Genomic DNA, 21,546 nt, shown 5'->3' with positions numbered 1-21,546 from the left:
TTAAGTGATGGTGGAAAGCGTTTCAAAAAGGAATGGAGAAGGCGGTCTTAAGATATGAAGGAAAAGAGATGACACAAAAAATTCTAGGGTTTTCAAAAGCGTAGAAGTAAAGGCAGAAGATGTGAAATGGATGCATGGTTTTGCAGAAGATGGATTATTCTTTCTAGAGGGAAAAATCAGAATATTCAAGAATGAGTGTATAGTTTGTATCGATAATAGGGTATTTGTGGTATCTGTTATAATTGTATTTAGAAATCGAATTTGTCAATTAAGTATAAGCATTTAAGACATAGTTCTCTCATTTATTATCTAAAAACTAACTATTTTGTTATTTTGCCAATTTAAAAATAAAATTATTATTCATCTAGAATAAACATAAACTTGTAATTTTGTTATTCTTCTTATCAGCTCTATTATAGTCTCCAAGACTCATCCCTCCAAACCTCTCCTAAGTATTCCTAATTTCCCATTGAGTGTTAGTTAGTTATCCTATTATATATTTTTTAGAAAAAAATATTTATAAAATAGCAAAATTTCACCCAACACTTCATTTTGTTATATTCAATGTAGAGAAGTACCTATCATCAATAGACATTGATACAAGTCCATAAATCTAAAAATTTTGTTATGTTTTATAAATAATTTTAGCAAATTTGTCCTTTGCAACAATTTTCTAAACAATAATATGGTTAGAGAATAAAAGAAAAAAAAAAGAAAAGATAACCCTTATCAGCTAATTATGTTAATATTGATTCATAGGGTCTCAAAGAAGTGGTATTTTTTACAAATGTTTCTTTCATGGTTAGCTTTTAAACAAAGTATCCACTTCCACTCCATCTATATCCCATAATTTATTGAAGAATTTCAAAACCCACCTCCCACAAGAACTACTCTGCTTCACTTTCATATTTTAAAAAACCAACCTCTACAACATGTATGATGTACCACAAATGGAACACTTCAAACCCAAAATAAATGGAGCAATAGTAAGGAATAATATACAATGAAGCCAACCAACCAGGCTATTTAGACTCGATCACGACTAACAAATCAATTTACAGACCAGATGATGCCATAACCATACCTCACCCCACCCCTCGACCCTCTATAGGCTGTCAATATCTGTGAACGAAAGATTCTCAACACTCTTGCTCTCGTATCAACATTCAGGTAGAGACCGAGCCGAAGCAAATGGAGATAAGCTTGCAGCTGACCCACTACAATGCAAAGGGTTATGTTGATGACTAGAAGAACCAATGATGCTTGGTGAGGCATTGCTAGGACTAGGAATATGCGGAATCAGGTATCTTGAGTGTAAAGGTGAAACAGATGGGTAACACGAGGAATATGGTGAAATTAAATGAGAAGTGTAAGATCTTTGGGAAGATGCATTTCTGAGTTCAACTGAACTTCTGCTCACACTCAAGGATGGAGATTGGTGATAGGAGGATCTCAGAGACTGGTGAAGGTAAGGGGTGCCTGAGAGAGAGTGGTTTCGAGATACCGAAGGTGATCTTAATGATGGGGATATTTGAATGGCTGAGCTTGGTGGTAATGATGATCTAGAAGAAGATAATATAGAGGATGAAGCAACCGAACTGGGAGCGCTTGAAAGCAATGGTGTTGATTCTGAAGGTGGTGGATCACCGGTGCTAGTTCTTGCATCTCGCTTGCAAACCGGGCAGAAGGTTCTCCAAGCAGTAAGCCAAGAGTCCACACAAAGGGCATGAAATTCTGAAAATTAGTTCCAATTAAACTATATTCAGTAATCAAATCAAAGTTGTTAGCTAGATCATATATATGAAACAAATGCAGGTAAATGTATGCATGTAAGCAAAGTATTGCAATACAAAAAGGAAAGAGATACTAGCTACTTGTCTCGGGCTCAGTGCTAGCCTTCTTTTCATAGACTTTTTGAAGTGTCACAGTACAAGGAATCTGTGTCCAGGAAATGTGGACGGTAGTAACGAGGAAAGGACGATCACCTTGAGAACAATAGAAGGTGGCATTGAGTGAAGTTTCTGTAACTCCAAATGGACTTTATTTAAATGATAGATACGGCTAACATCTAAATCTTCCCACTAAAGAAAGAATCTATCCGGCGTGATTTCGAAAGAAAAGGAACGATGGCAGAGCAGAATCACAATGGCAGAAGGAAAGGGGGAAAAGACCATGGATTTACAGTTTTTTTAGTTTTTACAAAAAACCTGAAGTATAACAACAAAGAGTTACAACCTAAGGGCCAGGGGAATAGAACTCCGAAGTTAAGCTGGCATTTAGTTTTTCACTGTGTTGGACGTCCTTGCAGCTGTAATTTAATAGAGCCTGGGCCTTTGGCAGAGATTCAAGAGATGATCGCTTTAGCCTTAAGTAGGAACAGATTCAGAAGAGCAAGAGTTCTGTGGATATATGTGTTGTGGCCTTATGGATGGAAGAATATTGTCACATTTTAATGGAGCAGACAGCCAATAGGATGTGGTTCTTGTTTTTGCTAGGTTCCTCTTTTCCTATGGGAGTTCTTTCTCTAACTTTCATTTTCGTTATACTCCTCCTGTAATGAACACAAAGCGAGAAGCTTTTTTGCAAGATTCTAGGAAACTTCTTTTTGTCTGTCCAGCTTTCTGCAAATTCAGTGAAATTTTTTTATTTTCCTTCCCCAAGAATAGGTGCATATATACATGGGACGTTGGTTAACAAGACATTGATTAACCATTACCTTGATGACTTCAAAAATTCTTACAAATATGCTACTTGTTTTATAAAGATTAAGAGCCCATTTATGTTTACCTAATCCACGAACGTTGGGCCTCTAAGCTATAGATGGAAAACAAAAAGACACAAGGACCAACCACACCAACAGAGGGTCTCTATAGTACAAAGTGCAACAAATAATTACAAATGCAAGATATATGCATAACAAGAAAATATCAACTTCCGAACAAAGGTGTGAAGGGTCCTCTCAACCCTTTGCCCTTAGGTTGTCTTTTTGGATTTTTTATAAATATGCCTTTAAAAAAACAGAAAACAAAAAGAGGAAGAATAATAAAGGAGTGAACTTACTGTGACGGCACGGTAGAATTCTGAGCTTCTCACCGGGAGAATAGTCTTCAAGGCATATGGCACATGTTATTGATGTGCAATTATCCTCTAAAGCCGTCGTAAATATCAGGCTTGGCATTGCTTTTACTACACGCCTGCTCATTCCCCGAAACTCTTGAGAATAAAAAGATCGAGGACGTCCTCGTCTTATTCGATGTCTTCGAACAAAGAAACAAGTAGCAAGCACTGCAGACATTGCAAGAAGAGAAATAAAGGAGATAGCCATGATGGACCATGCAGAGTTTTCAAAGCTTGGAATGATCCATATCTCAACGTTAGCCAAGCCTGCATACTTCTTCAATGTCTCGCCAGATGTTTTAGTAACAAATACAGCATGTATTCTAATACCAGCCGAGCTCCCTGCCACTGCAAACTCTTCAAAGTTATGACCAGAGAATATTCAGGCTAACAAGAAAATTTGTCTTTTTTTCAAAACGTTTACTCTTATGCATGCATCCAATAAATGCTAACCAAATAACACCATACCCATTAACAGAGTACGAAAACCAGGGAAAAGTAAAGTGTGAAACTTATAATTATCTAGTATGGGCGTAAAGCTTACATTGATAAAGCAATAGCATCAAGATATCAAACAATTGCAACAATCATAGACAACAGACACAAGATAGCCTACATCCAGGATTCCTGTGACCCCATAGCATACATGCAAACATTGTTGAATTTGTGGTAAAAAAAAAAAAAGGACTGCAATTCAAGAATTAGATAAGTATTCTAATTGATGAAGTCATTTGAATTTTTCTAGTTTATCATTTATTTCATAAATATAAAACTAAGATATACCAAGACCAAGCACATTCCATACAATAACAGTAAGATACATTGATTGAAAATCAACACTGAAAAGACATCTGATCCTATAGTTGCAATCTTTCTAGACAAGATCCTTCAGAAAAAGAGGCACGGGTTTTGAGTGAAGATCTTGGATGGACAACAACAGCTATGTAATTTTTTATTATTTTTAATTTTTTAAGAAATGCTATTTCAGTTTCTCCATTAAAAAATTAAAATTTAATTCTGCAAGTCCTTGAAGGTATAGTTATTTTAGAAATATTTGTAACTACTAAATTTAATTCAATGTTTGAAAGTAGATAAACCAATCATTGAAGCATCAGTATCTACTGTACAAGCAAATCGAATGGATGCAGGAAGCATGGCAACATAGACATAGTTAAAACTAATAAATCGTATAGAGAGTAATCCACTTCCATAAATAGAGAATGGCATGTACATTTAGACTACGTAGTTAATAGTGCAAAAAGTCATTACTCGCAATTAAGCCACCATCTTCATTGTCATAAATGATTGCAGCTTTAAATCCAGCTACTTGGGCTCTCCTCACTTTATCCTCAAAGCTACATCCTCCTCTAACTATAAGCGCAAATGGTGAACTGGAGTTTACAGGCACCACAACTTTATTTTCCAATGTCGAGCAAGCATCAAGAGGTTTTGCCAGATATAACACCCCAGGTTCTCCTGAACTTTCTATTGAAGGAGCTGAAACAAGAGATTCCATTCATAAATAACAGAGTCCATTATGGCGATTTAAGGGGGGAAAACAATAAAAGAAAGAAAGGCATAGATAGCAAAACTGAACCCATAATCAATCTGTATTACATTACATGTATTTTCACTGGCCACCTTTTTTCCTTCTTGCGTATCCATATCCCAATATCCAATTTATCTTCTCAGAACATAAAAAATCATCCTAAATCACCTTTTACTATTTGACAGAATCTTAAACAAATTGATTAATTAATTAATCCACATTAACAGCAGAATCTATAAAGTAAACCACGACTAGGGATGACGAGAGCACAAACATTTAATCCAGTGCCAGACTCAGAAACTACTCAGCAATACAAAAGAAGACAATTGAGTTAGGGGAAATTTTGAAAAGAAACGAGCAGACAAATGGAGAAAATTAGAGTATGAAAAAAAAAAGAAAAAAAACTAACCGAAATTAGCTTCAATGGAGTCGAAAGAAAGAGTAATGTTGGCCCCAATCAATACGACGTTAGCTGCAGAGCCGGAAGAAAGAACCAAAAGCAGTGAAAACAATAAAGCGAGACGTGGATTCATAGGAGTCAACAACAAGAAAGCCATGGACCGAAAAACCCTAATGAGTAAAAGAGAAAAGGAAGATGAGAAACAAAGATTGAAAGGAAGAAGAGAGAAGAGGATTAGGGTTTATAAAATATGAATTAAAACATCAGCTTCCATTTCTCAGAAGGAAAAATCTCCTTGGTTTCGTTGATTCGCTGGGAGATAAACTCTCTCCTCCTCGTTCAATTTGCTTACTCCATCCAACAACAACAACAACAACAAAAAAAAAAAAAAAAAAAAAACAATAAATGATAATGATAATGATTATGATAGCTTCATAATAAATTGATTTTGAGCCAAATATTATTTATTTATTTATTTATTTATCTATTTATAATAATATGTTCATCCTTTTTTCAAAAAAAAGAAAAAAGAAATCACTGCCCATAAATTTAATAAAACAACTATACTGGTAACTTTGTATGCATTTATAGTAGAATAATGGATTAATTATTATTTTATATTTGAGTGGTTAATGATTTATAGAAAAATAAAAGTTTAATTAATATTTTATTTAGAAAAATAAAAGACAATGATTTATTTGTAGAAACAGGATTGCATATCTGTCATAAATTGTAATGATTTAAAAGAGTTTTCTTCCTTTTTCTAGTTTCTTTTTTAATTAAGGTTTGAGATTAGCATCTTCCAGATCTGAGCATATTCTCGTCCCTATCCATTACTTCTAAACCGACCAATGGAGATCAAATGGGTTGGGCTCTCTTCTATCATCCTTTTGGGCCAGGCCCATCTTTCAATTTATTTTTTTTCTCTACAGATTTTTACCTAACAAACCATCTTTATACTATTTACCATCAATCTCTTTATATAAATGTCTTTACATTTGACTTTTTTTAAAAAAATAAAAAAAAAAAAGTTTTTAGTGTTATTTTTAGACAAAAAAAAAAAAAAAAAATAGTCTTCTCATGGATAGATAAAATGCATTTATTTGTTGAGATTTAATATGAGATATAGTTCAACACCCTAAGTTTAGAAAGAAGACGTGAATATCAATGAAAGATCCTAACTACATGAAAGTATATAAAAGTAAGATTAAGAAAGATTTATACCAACAAGGTGTACCTTCCTTTTCGGTAGCTCAATCATAGGACTTCAAAGTCTTATGTATTTTCTTATAACGCGTGTGAATGAAGGCAAAACATGTAGAACAGACCTATGTTGGTTCGTGGAGACAACTTTTACTCTTCGAGGTATTCAAGACAAGCAAGATAACAATCGAGTCGTGGACCTTATATTATATGCTACAAATTAGATCAACTTATTTAAAGAAAGCAAATAGAATTTGTGGAATTCTATTAAGTTATATACTATGCATACTTTTTCATATATACCTATGTATGTTTAGTTATTTTGCATTATATGCTACAAATTAGATCAACTTATTTAAAAAAAGCAAACAAACTTTTGAAATTAAATTTCTTAGGTTAGGACCCGAAATGGGTTAGTAATCTTTTCTTTCTTCCTTCAATATATACACATACATTCTAGTGTATGATTGACATATAGCGTAGAGAAAACAATGTGAATTTACACTATGAAGTAGAATATCACATACTAAACAAAATTAAATAATAATATATATTAAAACAACAATAGTAGATTATATTATTTGTAATTGAAAATTGTATGTATGGTAATACACCCATACTCGTCATCTATCCATTTTCAACGTTAGATTAGATAACTATATATGTGGATTATTTGAAATAAACTCAAACACACACGCACTTAATATGCCTATTTACCCAATTGTGTGTTCGTGTCGCTGCGCTATTACACACACTTTGAAAGAAACCTAATATGTCTATTTAACCGTGTGTTCGTGTCGCCGCACCATTGTCCAGATTTTCATCCGTCGAATCTAATCAAACCACATTGATGATATATGAAGAAGAAACCACAACGACGAGAACTATAAGAGAAACCCACGACGACGATATACGAGGAAGAAACCCACGTACTAGTTGGATCTTGGCAAACACATAGTCGACAGTGGCGTTGTGGATGAATGAAGAAAGGCGATAACAAGGTTCGTTGTTGGAGAGGGTCGTTGACGACGACACAGAGGGAGACGACAATTGGGTCGCTGAGGAGGTTTGTGTTGAGAGAGAGGATTTTGTGAAAAATGGTTTTGGAAAGAAGGTTTTGGGGAAATGATTTTGGAAAATGGTAGGTTTATAGGAACTTTAAACCGTTAATTGACATGCATTGAGACAAAATGTGGAGGGGTATAGTTGTAAAATAACCATAATAATTGCGTAAATAATCAACCCATTATGACGTTTTTGAAATAAATATATAATAAAAGAAAATTTTCTAATAATATAGACCAATAATAAACACCCTACATGTACAAACCCCTAATTTTTATTGTACCATTTTAAAATATTTTGCAAAAATTGAAAATATTCTAATCGTACCCAAAATATTAGCGAATGTTGCATAATGTAAGAAAACTTGCAAATATAGTAAAATTTCGATTTAGTTACCTAAGTTTATCAATAGATATAACTCGTAGGAGTCTATCACTGTGTTTTCTATCATTACTAGAAGTTAGAAAATAGAGTGAAACAACTTATTAAAATTTATCATCAATCAACTTTAACTTGAAGTTAAATCCTCCCCACTCTATTTGTGGTAAAAAAAAATATCGATACTTCACCATTATTGCAAAAGGATATAAAGTAATATTCCTTACCATTTGAACAAAAATAAGATTTTATACTTCTATGTGAAATGGGAACAGCATAGATTATTCTCTTCTTTTCTATCAACTTTCACTATCTCAAACACCCTCAATATTTTATCAATTAAAGTTTCTGTAAGCTCTATTTACATAATTTTAATTAAATCACAAAACGAAATTGATAATAGTAAGTTTATTCATGTATCAGAATGAATCAATGATAATTTAAAAAGTATATTCCATGTGATTATGATTAGTGTAGTTTATATTATACATAGGGCTTACGTGATCCAAATTTGTAAATAGAAGTTGCAATTCAATTGATGAGTGAAGGGTACTATCAATTTAATTGTGTTCGAAAATTACGTCTTACGGTTACTGTTATCATTAATATAATTTGGATTATAGTTATTGTTATTGTTACCCTTTTAGAGAAAAATTTATGAATTTTGACACGTCTAGTTTCTACTGTTACTATGTTACGTTTGACCATGAAAGGTAAAGTTAACCGAATTTGATAAAATTCATATTTTTAGCTAAATATATCAAAAACAATCCAATTACGTTTGTGATTGTAGTCTATTACAATTGATATTAATGTATGATTACATCAATCTCTATTACGAATTGGTAAACATAACCTAAATAAAAATGATAAATTGACCGTTAAATTAACTAATTTCTTAATGCAGTTGTATAGGAATCTTTTAAAAGATCAATTATATAAGGAAAATTATATCGTAGTAGATCACATTGTGTTAGGAAGAAAACCTTTAACATAGAGATGTTTTTTTTTTTTTTTGTGGAATGATTAAAGATGGTAAAATAAACAAACTATTTACATTTTAGAACAAAATCAATTCTAACCAGTTTTTGTCATTTAGTGACTTTTTCGAGTGTAAATAGTTTGTATTTTGTTATTATTTTTTAGAAAATCTTATGTTTTTTTTTTTAATACTAGAAAGAGTTGAAGGGATCTCACGTGATACTAATTATTTATAAGATAAATGGCAAAAACTATCTCGAATTATAGTTACAATTATATCTCAAATATCTAATCGTAAACAACGAGTCATGGAACCTAACTTATTATAAATCTCAAATTGTATTTTCGAACTTATATGTAATTGAAAAACTTGAGAGTGTATAATTTAAGAGGGAATTTGAGAATTTATCCATTATTTAAATTAGTTTGAATAATTATTATAATTGGGTAAAGTATTTAATTCCCATACTTTCCCTTCCTTTCCCTCATTGTAAAGGCGATTATTATGAGGAGAAGATGAAGGAAGAAATGGATATCCTTCCACGAAGGTCCTTTCAGTCTCACGCATGTAGCTGTCTTGCACGTGCTTCCCCTTCAACCATTCTCTATCTCATTTCTCAATATATCTATTAAATTTCATCATTTATTACAAACTTCTTTTTTTTTTTTTTCTTTTCCTAAAATATTTTATGAAAATAAAGAGTAAGTACACCTTAAATAATTACTTCATTCATCTGTCTTTTTCACTTCTTTTTTATTTATTCTTATTTTCTATAGACGAGAGTTGAACTATGCTCACGTTCACACATCATTATGTATTTAATTTTTTAAATATTTTTATAAAAGTTAAAGTTTCATTAAAGATATTTTCCTTCTTTAATGTGAGTTTTATGATTCTAGTTCCAACAACGAGATCCTGATGGTTGTGAAAAAGTTCCAACCTTTTATCGCAGCTTGTTGACAACACTGTCCTCCACAAAAACGTTTCTAAAGCTTTAGAGTTGGTATTTATCCTATAAGGGCTCAAATTGATTCTTTGATTATAATGAGCCTTTTAACGAACTCATCCCAATATTCTAATGAAAGTAAGTATATTGTGGATTTTCAATGCGTTTTATATCACAAGGTTTCTATTTCATAAACAACATACTTGCAATTATGTGTCTCACGAGCTTGAATCTCATGACTGAATATCTTAGATGTCACCGATTTAGCTAGAAACCATCTTCCATGGGTGAATTCTTTTTTAATCATGGAATATTGTTTGTCTTAGTTACATTTGCTTCCTATTTATTAAAAAACATCAAACATGCGGCTTTTTGGTCAATGATATAATCTTCAACTAGTTAAGTTATCCTCGTGTTGACTTTATATATTTATATTCAATACAAAATATTTGGAAATGATACCATATAAATATTTACTATGTAGTTTTTAAATTACAATATTATCTCCATCATGGACTCAGTCAAACTAATTAAAATATGCACGTTGTCCGATGTTCGAATTATCTCATCTCACACATTGTTGAACTTTAATTGCATATCACTAACAATTTTAAGAAATATTTGATATGTCGTTTTATAAATAATGCACAAACGATTTTGTATACTTTCAATGTAAACGGGACTATTATATTTAATTTAGATAAAAAAAATAAGTGTGATAACAAATGTAATACTTATACTAACAACCTCAAAGCTAGAGGTTGAATTTGATGGCTTAGTTCACCCCTTTTTTCTTATCTTGACGATATGGGTGAAATGGGGATCGGATGTCACGATAATTCATTTTCTACCAACGATCTAGGTATAAAATTATAGATGCCGATAATTATTTTCCATACGACATTAGTAATATAAACTATATTGTTAAAAGACTAAATTCAAGATTTTTTATTTATTATTCGAACGTGTAGAAACCAAAATGACATTTTATTTTAGTTTGTTAACATATGTGAGAATTATTATTATTTTGTATATGTATTGTATATATTTGGAGAGAGAAAAAGTATAATGGGTGTGGATCAACAACCAGATTTTGTCGCCCACTATGTGTCAAGTAATACATGTATTGTATTAACATCACTTTTTCCCTTAAACAAAAACTCAAACTTTAACTATATATACATATAATCTTCTCTAAATAAAATTTACAAATATTATTATAAATTGCACGAATAATAACAGAATTTTCAAATGAAATTTTAAAAATCAGATAAATTTTGTTATATTTTATAAATAATTTTAAATATTTTACTATTTTTAAAAATACCTTTATGTTTATATAACAAATTTATTTTCCTTTTGAACAAAAAAGAAAATGAAAAAAAAAAAAGGCAAAAGTTTGTTCATTATTTTATTATCTTCTTTATTTTCAGAATCTCTACCTAAAATTAAATATTTAAAAAGAAAGCTCAAGTTTTTCTTTTTCTTTTTATATCTAAAAGATGTTTTTTTTTTTTTTTTTGTAAATTAGGACAACCACAAAAGTGAGAGAGTATGTGGATGGAAAAACTATAGAATCTCAATGGCTTAATCTCCTAATAGCGAATTAGTTTTAAAAAGAGATCTCCCCAAATAATCTAAACAAGAATTTGGTCCAATAAAACTATAAGTGCGTTTAGAATACATTTTCAAGTGTTTTTTTTATCTGCCACATTGGGATTCACAACAAAATGTGTGTTTATTTCAACCATCGCGAAAGTTCCATATAGAATGTAGATTGGTTCGCTTGAAGAGAATCTTTTCCATGATCAGACTTGACCATGTCGTGCATGACCAGACTCCGTAAGATCTAGTAGAACAGGTGATACATATGGCATAGCATAGTACATATTATGTTTTATCTATTTCACTTACTTAATAGTATGAAAATGCATTAATTTTTCCTCTACATTGATTCGATTTATAATACTCTCGGAGTGAAACAATGGATCTAAAGAAGAACATAGGCTAGACTCTATTAGTAACAAGTAAATCCTCTGGATGTAAAAAGTATCAATATTTTTGGGGGTTAAAACCCCTTCGCAAGGTTTAAGATGACCCATAAAACACACTTAAAAACAAGCAATTTAAAAATAAATCGGAGTGTTTGCACCCGAAATAACAAATTTATTGGAAAACTTTTTTTTACGTCAATTCAAACGAAGTTGGAGAACCCAAAAGAAACATCATCTTAAAGTGACATGTTGAAAATCATACGTTGGAAATATCAAAGGACCTCAGACAGAACGCATAAAGCCCAAATGATTATTTGGTCCAATAAAATAAAATTAAGGTATTGAGATTTAATCAATAATGGTAAACGAAAAAGAGACACCAACTCGGGGATAAGTTACTCCCTCCACTATTTTACTCACAACTTACCTGTGGAATGGTTAAAGTTTGAGTAGATAATAACGTTAAACTCTCCTATTATATTTTGGTTTTCGATCACATATTATGTAATTGTCCTTTCATTGACTTTGGATTTGAGGTTCTCATAGCAAAAATGGTTTAGAATTTCAAATTATTTGAGGCTTTATTAAACACATTTATTTGGCATCCATTCTTTTTCGGAATCATAAAACTACAAAAGCAGTAGTGGTTGAAAAATGTCAAGACATACACAAACATATATATATAGTGCACCAAAATAAATGTCAAGATCACAAATTAATTTGGTGGTTGAAATTTGAATATTGATGACATTATTTAATTTTTAAATTTCAAATCAATAATTTAATATTTGTTGATCTTTTGGTTTTTCCTTAAAAAAAAAATAAATAAATAAGTTAGCACAATACTCACACATTATTTGTTCCACTTCCCACTGGTGAAATGCAATTTTATTTTACTCTACGTGCTCGAGTATGCTCTTTCGAGATGGATCTTTTTTGGATCCATATCATTTTTTGATTTGAATATCCCATGTTCATTTTCTTGCACTAAGTATCCATAAATTTTATAGATTTTAGTACCATATTAGATAACACGAGATTTTATCTCAAAACTAATTAACAATTAGAGAACGAACTTATGAATCTTATAAAAGGTGTAATGAAGGTCGACGTGGATCAAACACATGTACATATATATATATATATAATTGAAAAGAAGAAAATAAGGAGAAAAAAGGGACGGTATGTGATGATGAGCATTTGTTGTTCATGATGATTCCTTTCGCTTTCTGTCCTCATTACATTACACTTTGCCTACTTTCAGTTTCCATTATTTACTCCTTTTTTTTTATTTTAAATTAAAATAATTTAATTGCTATTTTTCTAAGTAATTTTAATCATTTCAAATATATACAAAATACCACAAAATTTTAAATTATATCATGATAGACTTTTATCTAGGTCTATCGAGACAATTTTATCACTATTTGTTACAAAATAAACTGGTTTTAACTTTATTCTTCAAGTTACTTGAATTGACCCCGTAAAAAATAGGTCAATTCTACACCCTCTTTCTGAATTTCTAACAAGATTAGATTATTATCGAAGTGAGTCAAGGAAAGGATGTATACAATTCTCTCTATATATATATGTATTTTTTATTTTGGTCAATGGAAGTCAAATACTTAAATATACTCTCCCAAGTTATAAACACACAATGCACTTTTAAATTTAAATCTCCCCTCCTAATGAACTAAATACTTTAAAAAAAAAAACTAGATTACAACTGACTAACCATAGATGTATGATTTAAATATCAAATAATTGATTAATTGACTTAATTAATTTTTTATTATTATCCAATACCCAACTTATTGTCTTTTCTTTAAAATGTGTGTGTATGTGTGTATATATATATATACATACAAATAACATTAGCTCATTTAATTAAAATATTATATTTTATAGTGCACAACTTCTATTTTCTATGTTCTTAGCTAACTAAAATTTTGTTAGCATTGTTGCCTTTTAAAATTTTTACACCCAATAACTTGTTTTCTTAAGAATATTATAGTAAAATAGTGCCAATTAAAACATTTTAGCTTTTATCATTTTGAGTTTTGAGAATGAAAGATGAGGGTTGTCTTTTTCAAGACCCCAAGTTTTCTATAATAGGAATATATAAATACATTATACAAATGCATGTTTCCATAATTAATAGATCAAAACATACAAAAGTCAATTCAAGCACAAACACATCTATATGTAGATAAAAAATAATCTAAAAGAAAGTATAGATAAAATATATTTATTGTGTACCTAAAAATTGATGGTTCAGTAACACCTAAATTGAATAAAAAAGCTAACAACAAGCCAAACGTTTATACAAAAACCCATATATATATATATATATATATATATATATATATATTATCCCAAAAAATATAATAAAAATAAAAATTAGAGGACGTTTAGTATAAATATCACAAACTACAAATCGTCTCGATAATTTACATATATACATACATATATGTATACATGTATTTATTATTTCTATAGTTTTAAAATTTAGAATTTTGTTATAATGACTTGATTTTAACTTTATTTAAACTACGAGTCCAAATTTACAATTTAACTTAAAAAAGAAAACAAAAAAAGCATCGGTTAAAAGGTCTAATACGTACATTGGTTCGTGACGTGTCTATATTTGTCTCCCTAACCTTAGCTAGCAAGTTTCTAGAATTTCAATTTCATAATCAAATTTTCTTTTAAAGACAAAGAAACTTTCATCCCTAAATAATAAAGAGATCACATAAATAATAAGTACTCCAACAAAAATAACATACTTAATTTAATCATTGTTAAATTATTTACAACCAATATATAAAATAAAAAGAAAGAAAAAAATATATAAATAGAATAAATGTAGTAAATTATTTAATTAGAAGAGAAGTGGTAGCTCAACAACCCCGAACCTCAAGTCACCTCAACAAAACCGACCTTAATAAATCCGTACAATGAAAGAAGAGAAACAATACAAACAAACACCAACTCATTACATCTTTCTAATCACACACACACACACTAACACACTCTAAATATAAAAATATTCATTCTTTAAAAGTTAATCCAAATGGGGCCTTCACATTATATCAACTAAACATTGTGTATGCGTTTATTTAAAAAAAAAAAAAAAAAAGTAATGTCCAATTTAATTAGTTTAGGAAAATTTTTGAGTTTAGTCGACCCAAATCTTAAATTTCACAGAAAACTACAAAAAATTTGATATAATTGTTGGTTTACCATATAAACTAATATTTAGCAGAAAAAAGAAAAGAGAGGATAATGTAAATTGGTCCAAAAGGATTAATAAATTAAAGAGATGGAAAGAAAAAAATTAATTGTGGGTTTGATTTATAGAATGGTCCAAAGGGAAATATGCAAATTGATGATATCGTAAATAACAAACACAATGTCGGGAAGTGTCACATGTAAATAATACAAATACAGACCAACTCAATAATTTAACTCACAAATAAATAATTCAATTCACATATAATAATATAATTTTAAAAAAGAAAACATAAATTAAGATCACTTAGGAGATTGATTTTGCAATTTTCGATTCAAATTTTGAGGTAAATTTCACAAACGTAACAAATCCAGGGGAGTAATCACAGATTAACAAAGCCAAATTAGGATTAACCCATTCCATATTCATAATCCACAAACAAAGAGATTAATTAAACTAAACAAACATTTAATCGAATCACCAACTTATCTCTTGTTTTTTTCTTCTTCAACCGCCGCTGCGCTGGTTAAGCAGATCGAACGAACTCGTCGGCGTTCTAGGAAGGTAAACGATGGATTCCGAAACGCCGCATGTACGTTTACAAGAAGAATACAGATTCAAGAATCCGAATCGATCGCTCAAACTTCTTGTAATCGCCTTACCATTGCTAGCGCCACTCCAGAGCTCGGCGTCAACGGCAGCGTTGGTAGGTTCTTTAGAGCATTCGAGGAAGGCGTCGAAGAAAGGATCTCGCTGTGGATTTTGGCGGTTCGATTTCCTCCAGTCTTGAAATCCGAAGCGTTTGGAAGAGGATAGGGTGGTGGAATTGGGAGGTAAAGGGAGGAGAGAAGAGAGAGGAGAGGCGGAACCTCGTCGGAGCCTGGCCGGAGACTGTTTTTTGGGGATTCCTGGTAAATGCTCCCAAGAGAAGGGAATGTTGCCGGAGAATGATCGGATTGGAGTGGCGGAGGCGGAGAAAGGAGATTCACCGGGGAAATAGTAAGAGCCGCGAGAGGAAGAGGAAGAGGAAGAAGAAGAGAGGGAATTAGAAGAAGAAGAAGAGAATGAATGAGTCCGGCGAGAAGATTGAAACATTGTATGTATTCAGTTTCTTTTTTCTTTTCTGTTTTGATTCTTCACATTCTCTTTTTTAGAGAAATTTGGGAATTGGGATTTGGCTTTTAGCTCACACAAAAACCCACTTCAAGTTTCTAACATTTTTCTTATATACATATATATATATACACACACACACACATATGAATTATAATTTTATTCCTAGTATATGAATTATAATTATTATCTAAGAAAATTGCAAAAGTCATCTTTTACGTAGGTATCGTGTGTTACTTCTAATTATATCCTCAAATTATTAATCTTTTTAAAAAATTATCTCTATAAATATTAAAATTTGTACAACAATTATGGGATGAAAGATCGAATTTTTCATCTTTTAAGATGTAAAATTATATAAATTAACGTTAAACTAAAACCACCTTAAAAAACTAGGTCAAATAACCCTTCAGTTTAGAAATTCATTTTTGTCATTTGGAGGTTTAATTCCTACAAATATAGTTAGTTTGAAGGTTTAATTTTTAATATTTATCAGGCTTAAAAGTTAAAGATTAGTAAAATTATAATGGTAACTCTATCACCCTATTTTAGGAATAATTATTATTTGAGATTGTGATATTATTATTGGAAAGAAAAGGGGGAAAGCAAAGAGAAAGTGGAGAGATAAAGGTTTGATTTTAATAAGAAAAGGATCTTTTTTGTGGTGTACAACGTGATTAAGTTTTGGGGTCTTTTTTTCTTCTAAAATAAGTTTCCTTCTGTTTTTTTTTTTTTTTTTGTTCTTTTCATCTCTCTATCTTGTTTTGTCAACGCTGGTTTATGTTTTAAGTTACATAAACTTTGACCATAGTTTAGTTTATCTGGCATGGATTCTTTTTTTTTTCTTGATATAGATTCAAAATTACTCCATCCAATTAAAAACCAAATAACATATAATTTATATATAAATAAATAAACGTTCCAAAACCAAGACGACTAGAAAACTAATTTTTATATAAGAGATGATTTGAAGGAACAAACATGATTTAACAATAGATTATAGATTAAAACTTCCGAATTAGAATAAAATTGTAATACAAGTTAAAAAAAGGAGGGGGGGGGGGGGGGGAGGAATTGGGGTTTGGGATATGCTCGTGTATTGGATGTGATTAAAAGAGGTAATTAAACATTAAATTCCTTACTTAAAAAATCAAAGACAGCGAACAAAAGATTTGGATCTAATAATTTAATTTTTTTTTTTTCTTTTCGACAAATTGAAATTTTAATTAATCAATTAAACGGGGGAAGAAATGGGAGTAATTGTCATAATTGACATAGTTAATTAATTGTTAACTGAGCCACTAACACAAATGTGAGGTGTTAAATTGTTATTGGCTTAAGGTCCACGGTTACCGTCTGGCCTCACCCAGAAAATGCTTTTCAATTACTACTTTTCTTTTTCTTTTCTTTTTTTTTTTCCGTTAAATAAAAAAAAAGAGAGAGAAGAGAAGAAGAAAGGAAAATTTCTAAAAAGAGAGGTCAAAAGGTTTCATTGAGATTGAGAATTGTGGAAAATTAAAAATTATAATTAAAATTAAAAATTAAAAATTAAAAAGGGAAAAGAAAAAAAAAAAAAAAAAAAAAGAAAGAAAGAAAAAAGGAAAAAAGGAAAGGGAATTGATTGGTATCGATCATGTGGTTAAACCATGGTTTTCTGGCCCTAGCTTCCGGTAACAGTGCCCTTCTCTTGAGGCGCGGCTCAGCCGGTAGCCGGTCGGAAGCCAACTCTTTACGCAACCTTTGAAGATTCTGCCAATCCAGCGTTAATGGCGGCTCCAAGGAATCTGGCGCTGAGAGACGAAGAGAAGGCGGACATGAACAATCCGGCGACAAAGAAGATGAAATTCGAGAAATATCCTTTCTCACGGTGGGGATTGACGGTGGCGCTGGGCAGTTTTTTAGTCTACTCCGCCGCGCTCCTCTGCATTTACCGTACAATGCCGCCCGCCGATTTCAAATATATTAAGCTTCCACGTTCACTCGCCGATCTTCGAATGCTCAAGTAGGTGATTAATTAATTTTCATTTTTCTTTTTGTCCGATTGGATTGATTTTGGATTTTCTTTTTCCTTTTTTAAAATCAAATTTTAATTCAACTAACTTAAAAAGGTTCCTTGTGTATAGCAGAAGTTGCTTCATGTTCATTCATTTCATATTAAAGATTATCATGTTTATCCTTGTTCATTTCATGCTAATAATATCTATAGTGAGTTGCATCAATGTGCGATGGATGCATTAATTAATGAATTTATTGATAAGATTGTTGTGAAATTTTTGTGGCTTAATTGTTTCATTACAAGAAAAAGTTAAGAGTTTAGTACATGATAGCTGATTTGGTATAGAAATAGATGGGCAGTAAAATGGTGTTTCCAAAGCCTTATTTTAGGGAAGGGCATTCATTGAGGAGAGGAAATTCTAGGATGTTTAGTTTAACTTTTTGGGAGCGTCAGGGGCCCAACTTGCTTTGGATGGTGTGTAATGTTCGAGTTTCCCACTATAATAATTGAAGATCTCAATTATTATAATCCACACTATTTGGTTTGGCTACAAAATCCTCATTGTCTACTCAAAACATAGATTATTATAACCCACATACTCTAATAACCAACTCGAAGTTATAGAATCAATGAAACTTCATAGTAATCAAATTAAAATCACCATTTAATGGTACTTAAATTAGAAAATAAAATCTAGAGTAGGTATATTTCAAGGTTTTGGAACCTTTGAATTTGTGTTTGGAGAGGTAGGAATTAATGAAGAAGAGGAAAGAAAGCTTTCAGAAATGACTAATGTAAATATGGATAGAGACACCATAACTTTTCAGATAGGTCACTGTATAACTTACAAAATATTAGGTGACGCTCTAATCCTCTGTTTACCAAACTAAGTCATAGAATTACAGCCTATAATTATTCATTTTCAACTAAATTCAACCCATTTCTCACCACCCAAAAAAAAAATAAAAAAAAGCTGCTATACTTTATTCATCATCATAATGTTGTTCTTGCTTTTGTTTTGTTTTTGCTGTGTTGACTTTCTTGTCTTTTTGGTGGGTTCCATTTCCATTTGATAGTTTTCAATTATAAACCCATACAATGGTATTTCTTCTTTGACCGACGTTGATTTCCATTTGTTGGGTCTTCTTCATGTTTCAAGTTTATGAGTGGGGAAAAGTGTTAGATAATATAATTAACTTATCTTAACCAATGAACATAAAGCTTTTGGATTAATTGGTGATTTAAAGTATCTAAAATGTGTTTGTGTTTTCTAAATTTTGTGAAGCAGAGATCATCTTGGAAGCTACGCCAAGGATCACCCTGGACGGTTCGTACTGGGTTATTGTTCCACCTACATATTTATGCAAACTTTTATGATACCTGGAACAGTTTTCTTGTCATTGTTGGGTGGAGCTCTTTTTGGAGTTGTTAGAGGCCTTATTTTAGTCGTTTTCAATGCTACGGCAGGAGCTACTGCTTGTTTTTTTCTCTCCAACTTAATTGGTAGACCTTTTGTTTCTTGGATGTGGCCTGAAAAATTGAAAAATTTCCAATCTGAGGTAATTAAAAAGCAACCTCATTCCATACTCTTCCTTTGTTTATTCCTAGTGATTTTCACCTGCTCTATTTTGTGATTTCAGATAGCCAAGCAAAGAGAAAAGCTGCTTAATTACATGATCTTTCTCAGGATAACACCAACACTACCTAACATTTTCATAAACTTGGCATCGCCCATTGTCAATATACCTTTTCATGTTTTCCTTTTGGCTACGCTCATTGGTCTTGTTCCATCGTCGTACATCATGGTCAGAGTAAGCTTCTTCGGTCTTTCAAAGTCTTGTCTAGACTATGTTCTTCAAGTTCGTTAAAAACCCGTCTGTTAACCATCTTGTTTTTGGTTTTCTTAAAATACAAAAATTGAATTTTTAACTTTTTGGTTTTACCAATTCTAATTCCTAGCTATTGCATACACTTGTTTTAGTTTTAACTATTATTAGTTTGCCTTGGAAATTGTATATTATAACACCATTGATTGCAGGTATTTACACCAAATGTTTTAATGCAATCAATGAGATCATAATGAATATAACCTCAATACTTATAGCTAAAAGGCCAATTTGTTTCATTTAAACTATCACTTTCCACTTGTATGTGTTGCCTCATTTTACGGATTATTTATATACCTAACACCTAGCGTAACCCATCTGTCATCTTTTCATATTTATGTTCTATTTGCTTTCTGGATGTGTAATTATGAAAACGCTTTCTGTATATCATATCTTCATATTTATGTGTTATTGGCTTTCTGGGTATTAATTATGAAAATGATTTCTATTTTACTTTATGGCACATGAAGATTTGTTGTGACATGGTTTTCAGGCATTTATAGTAGAGTTTCTAATCATCTCTTCTTTTAAACAGGCTGGTCTTGCTCTTGGGGATCTCAAATCTGTCAAGGATTTATATGATTTCAAAACCTTGACTCTACTTTTCTTCATTGGTTCTTTGTCAATACTTCCCACTCTTCTAAAGCGAAAGCAAACCTATGAATGAAGAAGATTCTACATACATGATTCCTTATTTTTTTTTTTCTTTCTTTTTACCAATTCTAGTTCTATAACCATAATTTATTAGAGGATGTAGACAAAGATTGGAGAATTTAAGTCAAATTATGGTAGAGATGTGAGAGATTCAAGGATTTTCCCCTACCCAAAAGGATCCATCACAATCTTCTGTGTTTATCTATTGATGTGACTCTAGGGGTCTAAAGGACATTTGGAGCCTAATAATGTTTCATGTATATACACGAAATATCTAAAATTTGAATGTCTATAATTAATGTAATGTATGTTTAATTTTATTAAATTTTTTATGTATATAAAACAAAATTTTACCCAAGAGACCAATCGATTTAGTCATTGATTTAATTTCTTGTTATATTATTTATTTAATAAAAAATCAAAATAAATGAATACTTTTTATATTAAAAACTATAAGTAATTAAATTAATATAAATTAAACTATAAGAATAATAATAATAGTGGTTATTTTTAATATAACACAAGAAAATTAAAAATCTATCGACAATAGAAATTGATAAATTTCTATCGACGTAAACATAAGGATAAAAGTCTATCAATATCCAGACGTAATAAATTCTAAAATTTTACTATATTTTATTTATATTTTATCTAACAATTTTATAATTTATATATGAGATTGGAACTTTATATATCGGAGGCGCAAAATCATTATGGCCCATTTTCTTGTAATTTACCCGCTTTATAATACCTTTGACGATACATCGTCATATTTTGTTTGGGTTTTAACTACATACCTCGAGATGAACCCAAATTTCCTAAATTTTTCAGAGAAATCACCTATTTTAAACATATCTCTTTTCCCAAATGTCTTAAATTTTCGTTTATTTTCTTAATTAACCTTCACGTCAAAATAATTAATTTTTGAAAATATATAAAAAAAATATTACCATAATTATATTATACCAAACTTATTATCTATTTTATAACTTCTATAATTAATATAATAAATAATCCACAATTATATTTAT

At 30.7% G+C, this 21,546-nt stretch overlaps 3 protein-coding genes across 3 annotated transcripts; 1 reads left to right on the top strand and 2 right to left on the bottom strand.

The window, feature by feature from the left end:
• Positions 1–876: 876 nt before the first annotated feature.
• Positions 877–5,800, bottom strand: LOC103485424 (receptor homology region, transmembrane domain- and RING domain-containing protein 2-like). The gene is made up of 4 exons (XM_008443007.3): positions 5,076–5,800; positions 4,387–4,614; positions 3,061–3,465; positions 877–1,734 (listed from the first exon to the last, which is right to left on the bottom strand). The coding sequence occupies exons 1-4, from the start codon at positions 5,221–5,223 to the stop codon at positions 1,160–1,162; spliced, it is 1,356 nt and encodes a 451-aa protein (XP_008441229.1). The 5' UTR covers positions 5,224–5,800; the 3' UTR covers positions 877–1,159.
• Positions 5,801–15,180: 9,380 nt separating this feature from the next.
• Positions 15,181–16,096, bottom strand: LOC103485423 (uncharacterized). The gene has a single exon (XM_008443005.3). The coding sequence runs from the start codon at positions 15,959–15,961 to the stop codon at positions 15,374–15,376; it is 588 nt and encodes a 195-aa protein (XP_008441227.1). The 5' UTR covers positions 15,962–16,096; the 3' UTR covers positions 15,181–15,373.
• Positions 16,097–17,447: 1,351 nt separating this feature from the next.
• On the top strand, positions 17,448–20,670 carry LOC103485422 (uncharacterized membrane protein At4g09580). The gene is made up of 4 exons (XM_008443004.3): positions 17,448–17,981; positions 19,264–19,534; positions 19,616–19,786; positions 20,397–20,670. Exons 1-4 carry the CDS (start codon positions 17,746–17,748, stop codon positions 20,526–20,528), a joined length of 810 nt encoding a protein of 269 aa, XP_008441226.2. The 5' UTR covers positions 17,448–17,745; the 3' UTR covers positions 20,529–20,670.
• Positions 20,671–21,546: the final 876 nt, after the last annotated feature.

The sequence above is a fragment of the Cucumis melo genome, chromosome 3 (genome assembly GCF_025177605.1).
Source record: "Cucumis melo cultivar AY chromosome 3, USDA_Cmelo_AY_1.0, whole genome shotgun sequence".
NCBI classification, from domain to species: Eukaryota; Viridiplantae; Streptophyta; class Magnoliopsida; order Cucurbitales; family Cucurbitaceae; genus Cucumis; species Cucumis melo.
This window is presented reverse-complemented; position numbering and strand designations above follow the sequence as displayed.